This window comes from Anopheles coustani, chromosome 2, assembly GCF_943734705.1.
Source record: "Anopheles coustani chromosome 2, idAnoCousDA_361_x.2, whole genome shotgun sequence".
Lineage (NCBI taxonomy): Eukaryota > Metazoa > Arthropoda > Insecta > Diptera > Culicidae > Anopheles > Anopheles coustani.
In genome coordinates this window covers 41,914,557-41,936,117 of record NC_071289.1, presented here as the reverse complement: position 1 = coordinate 41,936,117, position 21,561 = coordinate 41,914,557, and the positions used below count along the sequence as shown (strand labels likewise).

Here is a 21,561-nt window from a genome sequence, read left to right as displayed (position 1 = left end):
TACATTACATTAGATTTTTTTGTTTTCAATTACATCAGCATGTGAAAATATTCCGGTTTGTCCTCACATTTCTACATCCAAATACATATCAATATACTAACTACAATTCACATCCAGATAGTTTACTGATACAGCCAGCGAATAAAAGTAGTTAACAACGCGAGGGAAAACAAAACCGATCGAACCTATTAGCATTATTGAAAGAAACAAAGGGGGAAATAAAAACTAACCGAAGATAATTGAAACATAAGTTAAAAATAAAACACACACATCGAAATCGGAATCGGATAAAGATTCGACATCAACGGAAACCACATACAAAACGAAAGAGATAAAGTAAATCTGTGTCATACCAGGTGTTGGGGGTGTGCTACCTCGTGATGGTTCCGCACCTGGTACTCCAGATGCTCCTAAATTACCGCTAGATGATGATCCCTTACTTGTATATAGCTTGGATGAGCGGGCCGCCGACGCCTGCGAAGGATGAAAAAAAAAGAAACGAAGATCATGAGTGAATCAAGCTCAGGGTCGTCCATTTGTCCTAGAGTTGGTGTTGTACTTACCTGCATTCGTATGTGTTCTAGCTTAACGGGACTGGGAATGAATCCCACTTCACAGCCTTCTTTAACCAATCGCCCAATCCACCAATTATTGTCGTATTTCTCCTGTGGAAACATGAGTGGTTCGTAGATCAGGGTGGTGACACAACGAGAGATTGAGGGAGTGTGCAGCCCTTGACTTACCTTGATATGAAGAAAATCTCCCACCTCGAACGATACTGCACTGCCGTGCACCGGCGAGTCGTCATCCAAACTGCCATCGTACGAGACATTCGTCCTCACAGCAAATGCAACAGGTTTACTCTGCAGAAAGTGGATGCGTGTGTGAAAGAGAAAGAGGGAGAAAAGGAAGGTGCGACCTAATGATATCTGGGCCTCCTCTTCCGGCGGAGCTTTCTGTGGACTTACCCTCGCTTTTTCCAACTGACCCAGCGCCTGGCGTTCCTTCTCTCGCCGAAGCGATTCCTTTTCCTCGTCTAGCGACAGATCGGATGATGGTTGAGAATAGTTGGAATCCGCTGAACCCTGTAAATGGTCGCAAGTAGGAAAAGTAATTCCCATTAATCTCATGCTGAATCTCTGAAGCGGCGCCAGCGTGAGCCTAAGCGTAACTGCACGCAAATCGGCACTTTCTACTACGCGCTAGGATAATGGAAAGGCAGAAACACTAGGGCGGCCAGCTTAACGACGTAACACTAAAGATGGCCGACGGCCACCTCCTCTAACTTCAGGTTCTCGCTAGCTTGTTCGGGATAGGAACTAACCAGGACAGCCCCCGCTATATACAGAGCGCACTAAGCAAACGACAAACGTCAAAAACTGCGTCAAACAGTGGAAAGTCTACTTCGGGGCGGCGCCGGGTAGTGACACTTCGGTACCCTTCCGGTATGTGGCTGTGTTGCATGAACGCATCGAGAGGCATGTACGACGGTTTGTCTCCGATTTTTCCGCTTCAGTCCCGCTGGCGAAGGGATGGAGACAAAACGAGACCGACGAAGGGGTGGGCATGTTTGTTGTTGAGGCTATTTTTAGCCCACAAAATGGCGACAGCGGCGCGACCGTCACTGGGATCGACTGTTGCCGGCGAGTGCGTGAAAGGAGCGACTCCTTCTAGGTCCACTGGATACTGGATGGGCGGGCCGGGAACAGCCTCGTGCCGTGTCGCGCAAAAGGATCTATCCGGAGAGGCGATTACGGTGTTTGCCGTATTTACGACAACGGATCGGAAATAAACATGAGTGGAGCCACCGCACCGGGGACGAGGGAACCGGGGTGCTGGGCGGCTTTGGCACGTGCAGTATTTCTCCCTTCTTTGCAGTTGAACGCGGGAAGGTTATTCGTTTTACTTTTGTGGATACAAAGTATGAATTATTTGGTCCAGGGTGGTCGAGCCGGCAAGTGGAAAGACTTGTTGCATGCTTATTTTCATCAGAATGCAGTACCATTTTATATTAGTGCAATCACGTAAATTTCATTTCTGAGATCAGAATAACAACTAAGGATATACATAGTTATAGCATACAAATCATCATAATAAACTTAGAATTCTTAGATTTTCGTCGAAGTGCTACTTCCCTCGTAGTCGTAAAAAGGAGAGTTTATTAAAATGATTTAATAATTCCCCAAGGTAAACTGGATTTCGATTGTATCCGTTTGCTCTCTAGATTTTAAAAAAACGTTTTCCAGTTGTTTAATTAGCATTTCAGATGCTATTACTATTGAAAAGGCATTAGTTTCGCCAAAAAATAAAAAAAAAGAACTTTACATAATACTGGCTTATCCGTGTGTAAAATCACCTTTGTATGGTTAACCCGTTTTGTTAGGAACATGCTTTCTGTAATAATACTTCTTTTTTACATACAAAAACGTTAGGGTAAGTGGAGGTGTTATTTCCAATAGTGATTGCAGTCCAAACGTAGTGGAATAAAATCCTAGATCTTTGAAGAAATAAATAAAACTGCGCAAAAATACCATGTTCTGATATGTTGGGTTCCTTAAGAATTTATAACGTACATCATGATTTTCTTAAGGCTATAAAGCACTGCAAAATTTATTGAAGACCATGAGACCAATGCATTAGTCTATGAGTAATTTGGCATTCTGTATGCCATTTTATTCATAAAAAATAGTAAATAAATTATAGTTGAAATATATTTAGTGTTTTTAAAGATTCTGCATTGATATCACTAAAGATACTCGATACCACAACTATATAAACAATACCATCGTTACAAGGAAGATGTTTTTAGGAAGCCATAAATTGCTGCTTATTGGTTAAGAGCGAAACTTCAGTTTCATACTGAACAGATAAAACTTATTAAAAAGGATTCTAACTTATTAAAAAGAAGGAACTAATTACAGATAATAATTAAATTCGAGCCAATAATCGTTGTTGAATGATAGATGCGGTATAAGTCACATGAATACGGACTGTTCCTTAAAGTGAACGTTCACTGAATAAAGTATGAAGGTTTGGGTTTTGTACAGAAACCACAAATGTCTTCTTGTTTTAAGAATTTCTTTGTACAAAAAGAAACAATTTATTTAATTTTGTCATGAAATTAAGCGATTAATGTTTTATGGGGCTTTCAAATTTCCAACCCCCAAGCTTTCTTCGATATCAGATTCGGGTTTGAACGAATCAGCTCAAACATTTTCTAAAATAAATTTATCAAACCCCTTTAAACTTTTGTTATTAAATTTAAACTTTAATTCAATACTGCTTAATTTAACAACGCTCATATTCACAAAATAATTTTCCTCGCAATTCAAAAAAAAAGTTTTACCTTCGCAAGAAAACTAAAACCAGTGTGCATTTGGGGCCATAGCATAGTGATAAAGAAAAGTGACACCAATTTGCTTGAAAATTCCCTGTTCAGCGCTGGGAAACAACAAAGAAAATCATCATGTCGTGCCGTGGTGGTGGTGTGCACCCGGATACAGTTGCCCTTTGCCCTCAGGCTGGTGCAGTATGGCATGCAAACATGCATGCCTCATTGCACACGACCGTTGGCTCGTACTCTGCTCGCCGTCCCTCGAGAAAATCACTTACACTAGGCAGGAAGGAAAACCTGCAACCCGGGTAGTGTGAGACGGTTTGTTTTCCTCTGTCGCCCCTTTTGGTTTTTTTTCTTTTAAGGTGCATTATCGGTGCATCGGAATAGACGAGCCCCCTTTGGAGGTTTATTTACATCATCGCTTCGGTAGGGGGTTTTCCCCGAGGGAAAGTTCTTCCCGTTTTTCCCCTTTCATTCGATCGACTGGGCTCGGTACGTAAATTGTAGAATATATTAAACGATGACAAAATTTATTGCAACATTTCACTGCCAAAAGTTACTGCATCCCTTCCTTGCTTCCCTTCTCGTCGCATTTTCCCCAGGATACGGAAAACAACGACAGGGACGAGGTAAGAAAATGTCACAAACATCTAAACCCTTTCCACTCTTCCCCTCGAGCTGAGGGTCAGAACTGCAGGTATTGTTCTTGCATGTGCTGCAATCTGGAGCAAAGCTTTTTTATCACAGTTTTTCCTCATCGCCTTCTGATAGAAACGGTGAAAAAGCGAGCCAAATCGTAAGGGTTGCGCTTCAACACCACCTCGGAAGTTGTTACACCCCTTTCCACTTCCGCCGATGGTTGTTATTATGACAATATTAAACCTTGCAACATATGTGTGTGTGCGATCGTTCCTCATCGTTGTATCATGTGTGTGCAATCGTACTAACAGTATAAAGCAAACAAAAAGAGTCAAATGCAACGTACGGTGGTCTTGCCAGGCAGGTAAAGAAATGCAGAAAACTCGGTTCCTCCCTTTACAACGTTATCGCCGCTTTGCATCGTCGTCCTTGCGGTTGCAACACGTACCAGAGTTTCTTGATGTAGAGGGAGAGAAAGAATGTGGCACGTAAAGCTCCGTCGACGACAATCCGAAGATATGTGCTTGCCGTGGAAGTCCCCCTTCCACCCCCTCGAGAAACGGAAGGAAGAAAGCAAGCCGGGAAGGATAGAGTATGCCACCCGGATGGCGATATTTTCGGTCGCCCTAGCACAAACAAAAACTACATAGAATCGCAGCACGCCCAAACAGGACTTGCCCCGTAATTGGATTTCCTGTGTGACTCGTTGTCAAGAATGGGGCTCCCGGCAAATGGAATGCACTTTGGCGCACGACGGATGAGGCTTCCTGTGTGAGCCGTGCTTTTTCTTTACGTTTTCATTATTTGGTTGGCTTAATTTTGACATCCACAGTCTGGGCCGGTTGCTTCTTGGCGGTTTCTACGAGTCGGTAACCCACCGACCGCTCCACGCCGCGTAGTGCTATCGATCGTGCCAGAGGAATACGGGAAATCGACCTTAGGTTTGTTGGCGAATGATAGATAAATTTATCTATTTGCTTGCCAGTGTGTCAGCGGCCAGTTTTGAAATTCACCCCTCGTCCAAAGACGGTAAGATGTTTCGGCGGGTGCTTTTTCGTTTTTCGGCAATGATATTACACTGGAAATGTTTGACAGTGCGGCTTGAACAGGTTGGGCACGGAAATGACACGGCTGGCAGGGTTATTTTCGGCAGCGAAAGGTAATTATCCGGCCAATCGAGGCCAATTGTGGTCGGGCACATACGGGTCGATTTGAGTATGCATCCACAAAACGTACGATTGCGGGTGACAAACATGAAAATAGGGTTCGCTAAGCGAGTGCCAGAAACTCGAGGAGGATTATTATACGAAGCCAAGCCGGGCAGATGACAGCCGCGACATTCTTCGAATCGAATTTTTGGAAACCAAATCGAAAACAAACTGCCTGTAAGCCGATTGGCCGGAAAGGGTGGAATAGTTTTTGCGGCAAACCGGTGCGACCCCGATGTCAAAGTGTCAATATTATTTGGGATGGGGCGGTAAATTATTTTCCATCGCCAACAAACACATACACACTCGCAGAGTGGGTTGAAAAAGCTGACAATTTTGAACGTGACAGTTGATTCGCAAAAACCCGCTTAAAAATACACCACTGCCATAACATACGCCTTTGGGTTCGGGTAGGACGTGCGTTGGAAATTTCTTGGAACACATTAAAAATAACTTTGACAAACACTTCAATGCTCCCGCTGACGCTAAACGACGCCTTTTGGATAATGATTCATTCGAAGGGAAGGAGCACATTTTAGGCGATGTTTTTCTATTTTAATTAAACCAAATAAGGAAATGTACTTTGAATGGTACTTGCGTAAACAGCGTTCTATTTTTAGCCAGTCAAATACACGACGGTTGATTTTCACACACTTGAAACGTGACATAAGAAAATCCGTATGTTGTATGGTTTATTAAGCTATTTCTGTCTTCAATAAAAATAGAAACATACGCTAAATGCAATCCATTTCAACAACCCAGTTAAGAATCCTTCCATTACCTTAAAAACATTTCTATTGAATAGTGGCAAACGAACACTTAAAATTATCATTTTCCAAAGCGTTGGAAAATGTAATACATAATGCATGGCGTCAATAATAAAGGAATGAATTTAACATTTCGTAATGACTCTACGATTCCCATCCGCACCAGACTATCTTAGGAAAATTAAAGACGCTTAGCAAAACTTTAGCACACATTTTGGTAAAAGAGCAAATGAGGCCATCGTTTTGCGGTCGTCGCTTCACCTGTCAGGTACAACGTTGCACAAAAAGGTATGCAATGAGTGATATATAAATTCGTGATTTTACACTTTATGCTTGTTTGAACTGTTGTGTAAACCGTTAACATTTGGTTTCAAAATCAAACTAGGGGAGCAGTATGAGGGGGACCCACGAGCCTTTATTTACGGGGTTGTAATATAAAACATCGATAAATTAATAACAAATTCTATGCTAAAGCTAGAGTTGAGTTTGATCGGAAAATACCCCGTTGTTTATGATATTAAAGGCTTATTTTCTTTACGTTTTCACTCGTTCATTTCACATGTTTGTTTCATGATGGGCCAGTTGGACACGATCTTTTTTTCCACGAACGCTGAGATTATGCTAACTAGCTCTGTTAACAACAGTTTTCATTCCAAACGCCAGCTGTCAATTCGGCTAAAAAAAGATAGCCCAACGGCGGATGACAACACCGAAAAAGGGAACTTCGGCGATCCGCTGACTGATCGCCGATCGATAATCCCTGGGATCGGCCCGCGCCTCCGGGTCGATGATATGAATAGGGGAAGGGGGGCAACTCATAAATCCTTTAAGTTCCTGTTTCATCGGCACTCGTTAGGATGAGTCCTAACAAGTTCATTGTAATAGTTTTAAAAACCTTCCAGATGAAAAAATGGTCAATGGCAGAAACTTTGTTAAAAACTTGTTTCAATATCACGAAAGATCAGGCAAAATCTAGCATGATTGCTGTCTGTAACAGTTTGAGCTGTTTGCGTTTTATATTGTAATTAAAGTCATAAAAGAACAAAGATTTCAATTATTACGATTTATAATACGAAATAATTACGAAATTGTATAATTATAGTGCATTTTATGCATTGATGGATAATTTTCTTCTTTTCCCTAGGATTGTACATTTTTTGAGTGTTAATATTTCAAAGTCGTATAAATCGTATACAGGACCCAACTCAAACATCTCACTAAAATATGATTTATTTTGCGTGAACACTGAATTTTAGGTTATTCAGCTGTCCTAAAAAACAAGATCTTTTGAAATCAAAACAAGTTCCACTCGCTTGACATCGCGATGCCGGTGTTTCCCTCCGAGTGTGTTTTTCCGAGCAGCCCGACCGTCCGGGATCTGATCGGAACTAACCTGCGTGAAGAGCTTGTTGTAGCCGGCGCTCTGGTACGAGGTGTAGCCCAGCCCGAGGCCGATGCCGCGCGACTCCCGATGCCCCCCGGACACGGAAGGGGCATCCGATGAGGCTCGCTGAACCATGGGCCGTTCAGGCCGCCAATCTTCTTCTAGACCGGATATTTTCGGTGCTATTCCGGTGTCGGTGGCGGCGGCTAGCGTGCTGCTCCAAGATGACCGGCGTGCCGCGCGTCTCCCGTCGTCACGTGCAGCGTCTCGTGTGGCGTCCCGGTTGCCCGCGCAGGGAGGCGCCTCCGTTGGCGGTCGGCGCCGTTTGAAGCTGTCCCGGAAGCTGCTTCCGGCCGCGAAACTGGTTGCCTTTTAAATAATGTTTTCCACTGGCCCTAGCGTTGACAGGATGCAGGCAGTCATTCGCTTCAGTACCACGTCTTCGGATCGATAGTGCATTCAACGAGTACCATTAGTCAAACAACGGAAACTGTACTGAACGATTTTTCGTTTGTTTCACTCAGTGTGTTTTCCAATGCTGGTCGTCAGAAAAACACTCCACAGCCGCTGCAGCGGACGTTTCTCACTGGTGCAAGATGTGGCCGTGCATCATTTAGTAGCTGAATCACTTATTTGATCACTTCTTCTTTTGAAAACGGTTGCAACCCTCTCAGGAGGGAGGGAAAAGCTGGCGCCACGCCGACGAGTGTGGTCACAAGAGATTACTTCCGCTGGAAACCATGACACAATTTCACTTCCCTGCTTGGAACCGAAAAGGGAATAAATCACCTTGACGAAAACTACTTATAAGAATTGTCCTTCATGTCTATTAAAATCTTTCTTATATTCCGACTACAAAAGTACAAGGCGTTGAGAGTTGTTTTTCACAATACAGTTCCTTGAAGCTCTGTTGTTGACCTCCGTGTTTGCAGAAAGCCGAACTCGCACTGACAGCAGCCGCTCGGTTCCGCTTCTGTTGCCAGTTCTGGTTGCAATCCGCACGCAGCCAGCTTTACCAGCAGTTTGTAGGTCGATTATTGGCGAATGTTTACAACGCACGGTGTGTGTGTGAGTGTGCATGTTACATGTGTTTACAAGGACTCAAACTGCAACTGACACGGTATTGGAATTCATTCGTGGAGCAATCGTGATGAGGATCCGGTTTGTCCGAAATGGTTCATTCGCATATCTGAGAAATGCTGCGACTTGATTCGTGAGGGTAAATTTCTCCCATTGCAAGGGGTTGTCTCAGCTGAAGACTCCCCTCCAGAGAATAAATTTTACTACACGGATGGTAAAAACATCTGGAGCGAGCGAATGGAAAACAAACAGAAAACCGTCGACGGAGAGTGGACGATCATGAACGAGAATGAGAAAAACAGACCTCATCACACAGCTGGTGAGAAGGATGACCGGGAACGAAAAACGTGAAGTGAGGCGTGCTGTGAGTATCAACCAAAACATCAAATGAAATAAAGCTGTCACTTTGCCTTGCCTGTTCCCATGACCATGAGACTTATGATTTATTCTGCATTCTAAAATTTATTAAAATAAGGAAAATTGTTTTGAAAAAAAGAAGAGCAAGCTAATAAAATTTAAATTAAGACAATATACTACTGTTGTTGATTGTCTTCTAACGGATTCGCCAGGAGCCAGTGAGGAATGTTGACTATCTCATCCACTCGCCCTTTCTTCTAGTCTCACCACTTTTTACTTCAATCAGTGTTGGAAAAGATTCATTATTGCTTTTTTCCTTCGCTCGCTCGCTCCCCGTTTCTCTCTCTCCCTCTCTCTCTCTCTCGCTCTCTCGATATGACTTGCCTGATCTTCCGCCGTTGCTCTCTATCTTGCCCTTTCCTTCCCTGCCCACAATCGTGATGTGGTGAAACAAGGCATCCACTCGCAGTCCATTTTTCATCGGTTTTTATAAACAATCCGACTATTTTTGGAAACTTTCAGTCGGAAGCCCCTAGAAGAGGCGGGTACGCAACCAAATCTTTAGAGATTGATTTCAGATGCGTTCGCGAGAAATGGGCCAAATTGCTGGGCGACGAAGAGTGCTTTATATATGGCTGACTGTTTCAGGCGTCAATGATTTTGCATTTTTTATTCATCACTCAAAGGAAACCATCGTAATATGGATGAACTGTTCACGACAAGCATTTGGTTTGATGTACATTATTTCAATAATGGATGTTCTCCTAATTTCATAGGCCACGGAAAATTGGCCTCGTCGTGCGGATTCCGTGTCCTCCAAATGAGGTCTCCATCATCATTATGCTTTCATATAGATACACAAACAGACACGCACACATACACAAACACACAAACACAGAGGGCCAGCGCGCAAACGCACACATTTCCACACAGTAACGCTGGGCTCTGCCGTGGTTGAATCGCGGAGCCCCACGGCCTAACACACAAGCGCGTTCGTGGCCACGAAACACATCCACACAAGAGGTTGCAAAATTCGCTGCTCAATTTCCTCGTGATTGGATTTTGATTTCCGCATCGTGCGTGAGATGGGAGGGTTATTCCCTTGTTTATTGCAACACGCGATAGAATTGAATATTCCTACAGCACAAATTGTTTCATCTCCATTCCACACATTTTCACTAGCTAAACTTTAAAACCTCTATGTATCAAGGGTAAGATTTCGCATTTCACTCCGAAAAGTATGTCTCACTGAGGTTATGTTTCGGAAACGGGGACCATTTCACCTAACCCAAAAAGGTTGCGTTTGTTTGGAGGTGAAAATATATCTTCATTTTTATGCACACCGAACACCGAGGCTGCTGCTGCTGCTGCTGTTTTTGAACGGCAACGCGCACACACAAACATATCCTATGCTCCCTTGCACACGGACCACGTCACGGGGACAGGCGCGTCTCGGCTCGCTGGAAAAATCCCCTGGAAAAATTCACACACCCTACGGGATGTGCGAAACGAGTTCAGTATGGCCGCTGTTGTATCCTTTTCTGGTGAATTTGGTTGTGAATAGTGTTGAAAACATTCGCTTTTAGGGGTATGCGGTAAGAAGATTGCACCAAATAAATCCAGGGTACGGGTCCACCACGGCTACAAGATGAATTGATCCAAACCGTCCACGTCAACGCGATGGAAAAGCGATGGCTCAATATAAAACAACGGGAAACTAGCGAATATTAACGGCACGGAAAAACACACTTTCACGATACACTCCGAACCGAAGAACACCGTGTAGGAAACATTGATCGTAGGATGATTTTTCCGTAAGATTTTCACCGATTTTCACACGAAATGTGCCTTGCCCTGAACGCACTTTTTCCTCCGCTGGTTGGTTCGACTGAAACTTATTTTTTCATTCTCTTCTTCATCGAGCGCTGCTGGCACTACGGCTGACTGCTATACGGTTACGGAACGCTCTCTTTCTCTATTTTCACTTACACATAAACACACACACAGGCACTACGGTTTTCTCTCACTGTTCACGAAACGCTTCTCACCAGGCACGAGTAAATGCTGTCAGTTGCTCACTATGAATCGCGGTGTCTTAACGATGGTGAACTCGTAGGGACGACGTTATCGGTGCGCGGCGTCACGCTCCGATGGAGCGGAGGAATGGAGGAGCTCGAAATGGAGGCGCCTGGTACGGCATAAAAATGTGACACTATTCCCCCGAACCCGGCTATCTTGCTCATATGTTTTTCTTTCCTTGCTCTCTTGCTCAAGCTGATGTTTCTCCGCCTGATACAGTGAGAAGACCCCTATAAATACGTGCTCGGCCGACGTCGATTGACAATATTGTGAGTATGTATATGTAGCCTTTATAATGCTGGTGAGGCAGCTTTTATTTCGGTTTCAAAATTACTGATTTTGACAATCGACCAGCACAGGGTACTTGCATCTGAAAATATTTAATTGCCTCAGAATATTGTTTGTATGATTTTTTTTGTTTTTGTAAGTTGAATGAGGTTTAGAACGTACTAACTCAAATTGTTGTTCTCTTATAAATTATATTCAACTATGTGGGTTATTTTGTAATGGGTTTTAATAAGACTTAAAATATGAACTTTAATCGCAATAAAATACATCAAAAACAAATTTTAAAAACAGTATGTTTATCTCATGTTGCAACATTTTGGGAGACCTCGTTGTCCGTATGTTGGATTCGGAGGTAAACAAACGAAATTAAATCCAATGGTTCCTTTCGTATCCCGTGTCACCCTGTACCTTGACGCAGGCAAGATTGAATGAAACGCATGCGCGTATCGATCCACGGACACGAGAACGGAACAGAGAGAATGTTGACAGGAAAAATAGAGAAAGTGGCCTAAGAAAAAAGAAACAAATCACTAGCAAAGAGAACCTACCGACTATAAAGATGAATGTTTGAGTTAAAAAAAGTGTTGAAAAAAATATATACAAGCAAAGATATCGCTCGCAGTAATGCCTTCAGCAAGCTGCTGAACCTTGAGAGCTATTTATCTAAGCTTGTTGTGAGTGAACTTTCTCACCGCCGTTGAAAACCGACCGAGATATGCTCATTACGACAACCGAGCCGAACGATAAAGGATTGTTTGGCTGTGTTCGTCCAGCCGTGTAGCCTTGCCGTCGCCTTTTGTAGCTTGTTTTACTACCGCTCTCCTCCGTGCACTTCACGGGAACAACCACTTTAACGATACACAGAACAGACACACACACACACACACTGCCACATGCACAACTCAGATGCAATCGCTTTGAAGTAGGACCGCTCTCCTAACTAAAGCTTTCGTCACTAGCATGGCATACAGGATTGGGAGGCAGGAGACGCTTACAATTAACGATAAAAACGTGACACTCCGGACTGCACTTTGGGCACCTTTCTGGAGCCTTTTATCTGCAGTAGTGTAGGCTGTACTAAGTGTGTGTGCGTGTGTGGCGTTTGTGTGTAGCGAGCGCACGCACCGTTACTGCGACGATGGAACAAGCTCACACACGAGGTTGCGTCATTAAGAGGCTGCTTTAAACCACATGAAAATAAAAGGCAAACGGGTAAAGCAACCACTTTTCCACTGAGAGACTTTCTTTGGGTTTGTTCAAAGTAGCACCACATTTAACTAACGTTAGGTGACGGAAAGAAGCGACAGCGTTTCGAGTGGTTGGAAAATATAAAATAAATTTAGAAAATATAAGATCCATTTAAAAAAAAATGTTCATAGAAAATGTGTTTGCCCAGAAAAGGGTATTGTCAAGTTCGCCCTCTTTGTGGTGTAGCAATTTGATGATTTCTTATTTGCGTCGATCGGACCATCGTCATCTGGAAGATGGCTCATCGGTTTATATTATTAGAGCAAATCATGCCTCAAGTTTCCCCGGCGAACGGGTTTCCCGCCGCCTTTCCCCGTCCGTGGAACGGAGCCCGTCGATACTGTGGCCGCCGTAAATATGCTTCTGATATCATTTACAAATTATTTTTATGATTTCATTTTATCGATATTTGATGCGCTCGCAAACGTATCGTTCCGTTTGATCCGACTGCGGGTCGTCGTACGAAACGCGCTCGTGTGAAGCACCGAAGGCATTAGCAGCGGGATACGTTTTGTCTGGTGGTGGTTGTTGTCGGTTGCCTTCAACCCGGTTTGCGGTCGGTCTTCTTTCCCCGTTGCTTGCCCCTTGCCTGAATTGTTATAACCCCGAAAGACAAACCCGAACCGGGCCGGTCGGCTTACAGCTCGATCGCTCGTGCGGAGCATGGGGGCACGGGGTTTCTTGGCCCCGGTTTTACTCTTCCGTTTACTGCAATGCTGATTTTGTGGCCCAACTCCCGTTTCCCCCTCGCTTCCGACGTACGTTCCACCCTGACCCCTTTTTTCTTGGTCAAACTGGCGAAATAGCTTTTCCAATCGTCACCCCGACCGTCCCGGGGAAATCACGGATGATACCCATACGTCGGGGCTCGTAACGCTGTAAAATGAGGACATGAATTCCCACCGGACCTCCGAGACCGGATGCGGGACGCCAAAGCAAGCCGGCGACTTGTGTGTGTAAGTGTTCGCTTCTTCTAGCAGCAAACGGGCAGAAATTTGTGGAAAGCTAGTCGAAGAATACAGATAATGAACAGTTGCCAGTTTTTCTGCGATGCATATGGATACAGCCATGGGGTCGTGTAGAAACACGGATATTTAATAAATGCTTGTGAGTTTATGAGTGGGATGAAGCAAAATACAAATGAATTCAGTTTTACAAAAAGACGTTCTCGCAAATGCATTATTTGGCAAATTTTTCAATTGCCATTGGAACGTGTGCAACTCAATTCCACTGGAGTTGTTGGTAGTTGAAGCTAGAAGATAATAAATCGGTGTTTATCGGTGATGAGTGAGAAAAGGAGAAGGATAATTTAATATTCTAAAATGAGAAACGCATTTGGTATTAACTCCGCCAATTAAATATCTAAATCAATTATGCGGAGCATCACGCTTCAGAGTATATGCCTGGAGTAGTACCAGATAATAAATAATCAATAATTTTCTGGAGGAATACTAAACGACTCAGAAGGAATTATTTTACAAATTCAGATAATTTTATAACAGTTGCTGGAATGGAGACGCCTGGTCACTTTGAACGTAACCTTGAAAAATCGGCTTAGGGTGATTTTGAGAACAAAAGAATTGTTCGAAATGTATAAAAACATATAGAATCCTGCTGGAAAGTAAGCTACATAGCGCACACGTTGCGTGCCTAATTCGTTCACTTTCTTTACAATCCAGTCACGGACGCAAATTGATGCAGCCAGCTTGTCGCTGTTTTGGTCGCAGAAATGGCAAATGCATGCCAAACTAGCCTTGGGAACTTCCACTGAGAGAGCCACTTTTCTTTTTATATACTTTCACAACGGCGTCTAGGGTGAAAAAATAAACTAAATTGTGACTATGCTGAGCAATCCCGTTAGCCGACCATTTACTCCGTTAGCCTCACAACAGTTTTGCTTCTTAAGCTCATGCCCGTGATTGTTTTGCATATATTCTATACCTTTGGTGAGTGGCTTTTTCACCTCTTCTTCTGGATGCCCTTGTTACCGTAAAGTGGCTCGCCTAGAACAAACCAGGAAGCTAACCAATTGGATGGTTTGGAAGGCTGGATGATTGCGAGCGGGTTTCAACCTTCCTAGTTACTCCAATATTCAGCCTAGAATGTGCAAATGGAGGGCTTTAGATTTAACAAAAGCTTTACTACAGCAGCACATAGTATGCATCGCAAAGGAAAAGACATTTGAAAACAAGGTTTACTGACGTGGTTATACTTTGGAAATACAGAATGTATTCAATATTATTAAAAAGTACTTTATTTTGAGCTTTTGTTAAGCATTTCAACAATAAATGATTTTTTCTTCAAAAGGGAATGATTTGGTACAGATGAAACAATACAATACATCGACTTTTTCATCCACTGTTAGTAGTCCGAAAAATAGGGGTGATGCTATAAACGAGAATCGGTCTAACTACTATTTTTCAATTCCAATTTGTGAATTCCTCAGACGAAACTTATTTTTTCTGTTAAATGTTTTTTTTTAGATACTTTAAGATTAAGTTTTAATTTTACTTTGTTATTTTATATAAATAATGGGAATCAGGACGATAAGTATCTTTTCAAAGCTAAGTTACGTAGTTGGGTAAAATAACGTATGAACTACATACACAAAATCTTCAAAAGGAGAAATTGTGAGAAAAGTTTGTTTATTTCTTCTTTTGTAAAAAATATTTGGGTCTCTGTTCGTATAAAGGTTTTTTGAGTTTTCGAAACTTCGCAACGTTTGCTCTTGGCAGTTTGTTGACCAGCCTTGGCTCTAACTGGTAAATCGCTGCCCAGCTTATTTATGTTGATTGTTGGTGTCAACACCAACTTAATTAAATGATTAAGAAAATGTTTCTCGCTTCTTTCACCCAACCACTTCTAACGCGAAAGATACCGGTATAGTAAATGCAGTCAATACAGCTCAAAACTCATCAACCAACATCATTTTTCCATCAGCGCACTCATTTCCATCCCGTCAAGGAAAATAAAAATAAAAACATGGTCTGCCAGCCGGCATCACTCGGTCAATTATTGCGTTCTTGACCGAAGCGAAGTCGGACCCGGTTTGACGCGGAAAAGACGTTCCTTCCCGGTCTCACGGTCACCTTCGTGGCCATCGTTTGTGTGTGCTCGCTTTTAATCGTTCGGTTCCGTTTCACGCCATGTTGGCATCGCTATTTTAAAATTTTTCTTCTATCTTGTCCAGCAACACGGACGCGCCTGTCTCGGGCGATGCCGCAACCTCGTGTGGTTTTCCCTTTAAACCAATTCATAAATCATAGCGTACCCGCGCGAACGATCTTGCTCATGGCCGTGCGCGTGCCTTGTCGCTTTCCCTTCCGGCTATAACCGAACCCAACCGATCACTCGTCGATCGAGCAGCATCAGAGTGGAAGGTAGTTCGTCCCGCGCGTTTTCCCACGCGTTTTCCGCGGTCTTTCCTTTCAGCGTCCAGTGTTTGCGAAAACTCGATCCACATCAATCGCCATTCCATGCGTGATGCATTACGATCCGGGCCATGTGCCACGTTGAAAAGTCAAAGCCGTGGCGTGCCGGCTCCATTAAGCGTGGCCGCATCTGGCCACGGAGCAAAAACCACCACACCACAAACGTCAGGTGGGACAAGGAGGAAAGAAACCAGAGAGGGATGACCCATGAGATAAACGTGCCGCTTGAGCATAGGTTACGATGTTTACGCCATTGAGTTTGAAAACGACCGAATCGCAGGCGATGAAAGTTCACGCGGTGGCGGAAAGCATGAATATTTCCTCCATTTTCGCTCACATACGCTAGTTGAATTCAATCGCTAATGTGCCCCCATTGCTCATTTGCACTCATTTAATCCTTCCGGCCCTCTCGTAATCAGCTCGGCTCTCTCGTCATCAGGTGTTGGCGCTATAAATATTGAACCACCAGTCATGTCAACCACTTCGCAAGCAGGTTGTAGCTAAACCTTCGAACTGTCGAGCGAATGATGCTAAATGGACCGGCATTTTGTGACGACGTAAAGCCGCTTTTCCTTTAGAAAAGATTTACAGTTTGGGAGGGAAAATAGTATGTAACCAAATTCACAAAACATTGATTAGCTTTCATCATTTCAGATCTGATTTACGATGTTTGCTGCCTTGTGGAAAACGTACAGGATGATTGAAAGAAAGAAAGTGAAAGATTCGCATTGGTGTGTGTCAGTTGAGACATTGTACGTTTTCGTGGCCTCTATTCCGATCGTGCATCAACCCTCAGATAAGATTTTTCCTTGTTTTTTGCCTCAATGTTATTTGATCTGAATTGTGTTTTTCAAATCCTTGACATATTTTTACTTGATAAGCATCTAGGTGCAATGTAAATCTTGTGCTTTATCATTGACCCATTAGGAAAACTGTGTCATGAAGAAAAAAATGGAGAGATTTTCTTTGTTTATGAATAACCAGGCATCTCCATGCAAGATAAATATAAAAAGATTATCCGAAAGTTTCCAAAACTCTTCCGGAGATCTTTTAAAAAACTTGAGTTAGATAGTAGAGAAAAGAAAATTTTAGCAAAAACTAAGAAAAGGAAGAAAAACAAAGAAAACAATGCTGATTTTTTAATTTGATTTGTGAATCTTTTGTTCATATAAGAATTTTGTTAACAAAAATAATCATATGAAACTTAAAATACTTTATTTCACTTTAGACTTCTTGTTCATTTCTATTTAACGCTACAACATTAACCATTTTCAAATAATCAGTAAGTCATTCAAATTAACACGAAGTTTGATAACATTTGAACTGCAATCTAAACATGTGGCTGTAAATTTTACTAAATATCAAGGATATGGTAGAATAAAATTAGTTATCCATTACTACAGGATCCCTCTATGAGCAAGTTTATTGATTTTGAAGAGTTTTTAAATCGTAAAATTCATTTTATTCTTTGGAACAGCATTGTAACTGACGCAATGCTTTCCGTGATGGCACAATTTTACATTATGACCGCACATGTGAGAGAAAGAACACTCGGTGCTAGACAAAGACACTCTAGACTTTTGCTGACGACAATGGTTCCGTGCAGTTACTGCACATTTATTTCTATTGTTCGTGAGTAAACACTGCAGCACTCAAGCGTCACCCGAAAATATGGCACCATGAAATGGTTTGCCGCTCTTCAATAGTGAATAGATGCTTGCGTTTGTGTAAGAACGGATATAGTGTTCTTTTCCGAACCATTACATACTTTGCACTTTTGTTAAGGAAGTGCAAGGAATAACAAAGAAGTTCAAAGTAAATACTCTAGTATTACTTACAGTTGGAGATATTATTGATTTTATGTCTGCTATAAACCATTGCTGAAAAGTATTAAGAAATTTCAATTACCAATTTTTCTCATAATTCAAGTTTTAATGGGAAAAATGGATTTTGAAAGTCTAACTGTTGTAAAAGTACATGCTAACCACTCGGTATTATTGGCCAATGACTTAATTCTAGGCCTGGAATCAAGCGACATTAAAACATTGAATACAAAGCCAATGCTTATGTATTCGTCCCATGTCGTCAAGTTGAGCACGAAACCAATTTGGTAAAACTGTTTTTAGACCGCGGCCTGGGTGATGCCAACCGATTTCAAGCAGAGATTAAATTTTTATTTCAGAGGAAAAAGAAACAGATTTTGACCACTTTCAAGGTTTATTCCAACTTAAGGCTACCAAAGCATGAGTCATGGTCGAGATTGAATAATGACAATGCGTATATGCTCGTTCTACATCTTTCGTGGCCCTGGCGTGTCACGTTTGTGCGGAGATTGTTTAAGGTGTCCTTTTTTCCAAAACGAGTCGTACGAAGATTTGGCACTCGATCTGATTCACCCATGAGGCACATAACGCATTGTTCATGCTAATGCAACAAGAAGAAGCAAAAACCGTTCGTTCGAGAGAGATTTCAAATGTGACATATGGTGTCAAGTGCGAAACGGGACTGGGACAGTAAAGAGTGGGCTCGCGGAGGGTAAGCGGGTTTTCTTGGAAAACTCCGCACACTGACGACAATCGCTAGCAGGGATTGCGTCAACGATGTGCATTTGCGGTGCGGTTTCGCCCGCTTGCCTTTTGGGCGAGTTTTGTGCACCCATTCGGTGACGTCGATTTCATTCACACGAACAACGAACGATCAGCTGCCCGCATACCATAGCGTATGGAGAATTCCATTGAATGATTCAGCTGCACCAACGCCAACGTTGGGTGGGTGTAGAAAACGATCCTGGTATCGCAAATCCCTGGTGGAGCAACCAAAGAAGGGTGCGAGTAACATAAAGAAACACCCCACGGTGGTGAAGGAGGTGACAAATTCGAGGACAAGTTTAACATCCATCCGCACACACACACACAAACACCGAGTCCCACATACCGAATCCCAGATAAATACAAATACAAGTTCACCACCCAGCTAACGTTCCCTTCAGCATTCGTCCCTTTGGTTTCCATTTCGTTTTCCCGGATCACCCCGAAGCGCGAAGGCGAAGGAACGAGATGCTTGTATTGGCGAGAGTTGGAAGCGTGTCTGTGGTGGGTGCAATTTGAAAGCATGAATGAATTTCGACCCATTCGACACCCACTCTTGCGCTGCATGCACGTTCTCACTCGCTCCCCGCATCCCGCTCTCTCTTTCTCTCTTTGGTATGTTTTATATTTGTTTTTCTTTTCACGGAAAATCTACCTTCATCCGTCTCAAAGCGAGAGTTTCGCGAGGGCGACGATAAAAATGGCAAAAGCCAACACTACTTTTCACCACTAGCCGGATCAATGTTCTCCGCTCAGCTCAGTGATTTATGTAGCCGCCGGGTGATGGAGGTGAGTGGGAGGGCTCCCGCACCCCTCTGGTCTCGGGAGAAAAACACCAAGGTTTCCAAACGGGAAGTGTGAGTTTGGCGGCGTGTGTTTGGTCGGGATAAAGCGGAGAAATGATCCTTCCAATTCATCACACACACTCGCCGACATTGTCGTGGGTTGTGGACCTTGAGACGGGAAAAAGGGAGAAAGGGGGGGGGGGGAAGATGACCAGGTTTTCTCGGTATTTTATTTTCCTTCACCGCGACAAGGAAAAACAAATTTTAACGCGCTTTCCCCCCATCCAACTCTGGTGTTTCCATTTTACTGTCGCGTTGTTTGGCCATCATTTTAATTTCTCACACGACTTCCTTGGTTTCGGCATGAATTTTATAAGCATTAGTTCTTTTTTCGCCGATCCTTACACTTTTATTATTGTTATACAATAGCAACCTGCTTATACTTACCCTCCGCTTGCGCATAAACGGTGGCTTGTAGGTGGTGTTATGCCGCTTATGGTGATGCTTCTTGTGACCCAACATGTTGTTGCCTTGTAGATTCTTCTCCTTTCCTTACTTATCCAAGATGGTTCACGAACAAAGTTATTTTTTCGAGAACTGGATTTACATTTAAACTCTCCGTTTCCACTTAACCACCCGATGGAGTGTGTAGTTTGTTTCTCACTACACCAAATTCAACCTCAAACGTGGTTGTTTTAATTTTCACTTTGCCCTTGGGAGAATTATTCTGAGCGCCCGTTGGTCAGAGAAAAACAACCCGAGGAAACAGACATTCAGCATGAATTCACTCGATCACGACCGTTCTCTGTCGCCACTTGCAACCAAACACGTTGACGAAATATTAGAAGAGATAAAAAAAACACCCAACAATCTGGGAACTAACACGGGACGTTCGCGTTGCTGCATGTGTGTGTACACACAAACGGGACACGCTCGAGGCTTGCCTGCTGCCGTCTCACGCACGACACATTTTCACGAGGACAAACAGCGCAGACCACAGTGTGGTGTATTTTTGTGCCATTTAATTAGCAGCATTTTGAAAATATATATAAATATGTCGGGCGATCACATATCTTCCGCGGGCACACGGGAGCGATTTCGTCTCATTCACTGCGAATGCTTTCGATTCATTGCGATGTTTCACCGTCTTCCACCGAGCACAAAGTCGCTGCTAAAACTTTACTTTTTGGGGCACAAGTACGAAATAATCACAAACTAAAGAAATGCTTGGGAAATGGATTAAAATGAGACACAAAATCATCACAAAGATGGTGGTCGTTTGCACCGAAAATAACTGACAGCACCCCGTCAGTCATTTTCATCGCCTCCCCACACCCTCTACGTGGCGGTCAGCCCTTAATCTGGCCCCACGATCGGCTCGCCTCCCTTTGCTCTCGAGCACTGCGTGATCGATCCGGTGTCGTCACAATTTTTCTATCAATGAAATTGAATCGCCTTTCGGCTCCCACTTTTCCTTTTCCACTCAGCACCATCGACGCGAAATGGTCGTAAATATTCCGCGAAAATCCGACCTTCACCTGGAAGGAAGGGCCACTGGGCGGAAGAGCTGGCTGGTGATCTTAAATATAGACAGAAACAAGGGTTTGCGAGCCAACGGTAAGGGCTTACTAGTGACTTATTCAAACACCGTTTCGTTTTTCACAGAAATCCACCATATTTGTCACCATTTTCTTAAGAACACAGCAAAGCCTCTCTTTTCCTTCACTGAAATTTGCTGCCAACATTCACGTACATCACCAACAACACATAATTTTCAACGAAAGGACACTTTTTCTTAGCAGCTTCGCTGCGTCGCCAAGGAGCGCCACGCTCAGCACGATGTAATGGAAGCGCCAGGAGTTCACCAGAAGTCAAGGCAAGCGAAAAACCAACCGAAGATCGGAGCACTGCGAGGACGACGTCCGGGCGGACCTGGTGGACCAAACTGACCACCGCCACTGACCGGGGGCTTGCTCACGGTGTCGGCAAACCAGGAACGCGGCTGAAAGCCGTCGAAGACCCAGACTGATGTTAAAAATAAAATTTTCTACCGACACCGAGGCTGGCGGCTTGAACGATCGCGCGTCCGTCCTGCTTTGGCCAATGGTGATCGTGGTGGGCTTTACCCGTACGAACACTTGTAGTACTACTCCGTCCTGCTCGCACCGACTGTCTCGTGGCAGATCGTCTTTCAAAAACCCTCACCACTCGGCGCGGGCAAGCAAACGGACGCTCCGTGAGCGAAATGATCTTGAGAATGACTTGAGATGACGCTGCTGTCAACTGGCCACGGAGCGGACTGTCCGTCGGTGCATCGGAAAGTAACCAAAGGACCGCAGCGAGATTGACATGTGTCGGTGATCGGTACAA

The 21,561-nt window shown here is 43.5% G+C and overlaps 1 protein-coding gene across 1 annotated transcript in view; it reads right to left on the bottom strand.

The window, feature by feature from the left end:
• Positions 1 to 7,470, bottom strand: part of LOC131265793 (voltage-dependent L-type calcium channel subunit beta-1) — a 14,678-nt gene extending 7,208 nt beyond the window's left edge. Inside the window, exons 1-5 of the mRNA XM_058268110.1 lie at positions 7,345 to 7,470; positions 969 to 1,085; positions 744 to 863; positions 564 to 665; positions 354 to 474 (exon numbers count right to left, since the gene is read on the bottom strand). Of these exons, the coding sequence (XP_058124093.1) occupies positions 354 to 474; positions 564 to 665; positions 744 to 863; positions 969 to 1,085; positions 7,345 to 7,470 (586 nt within the window). The remainder of the gene's footprint in view (positions 1 to 353; positions 475 to 563; positions 666 to 743; positions 864 to 968; positions 1,086 to 7,344) is intronic.
• Positions 7,471 to 21,561: the final 14,091 nt, after the last annotated feature.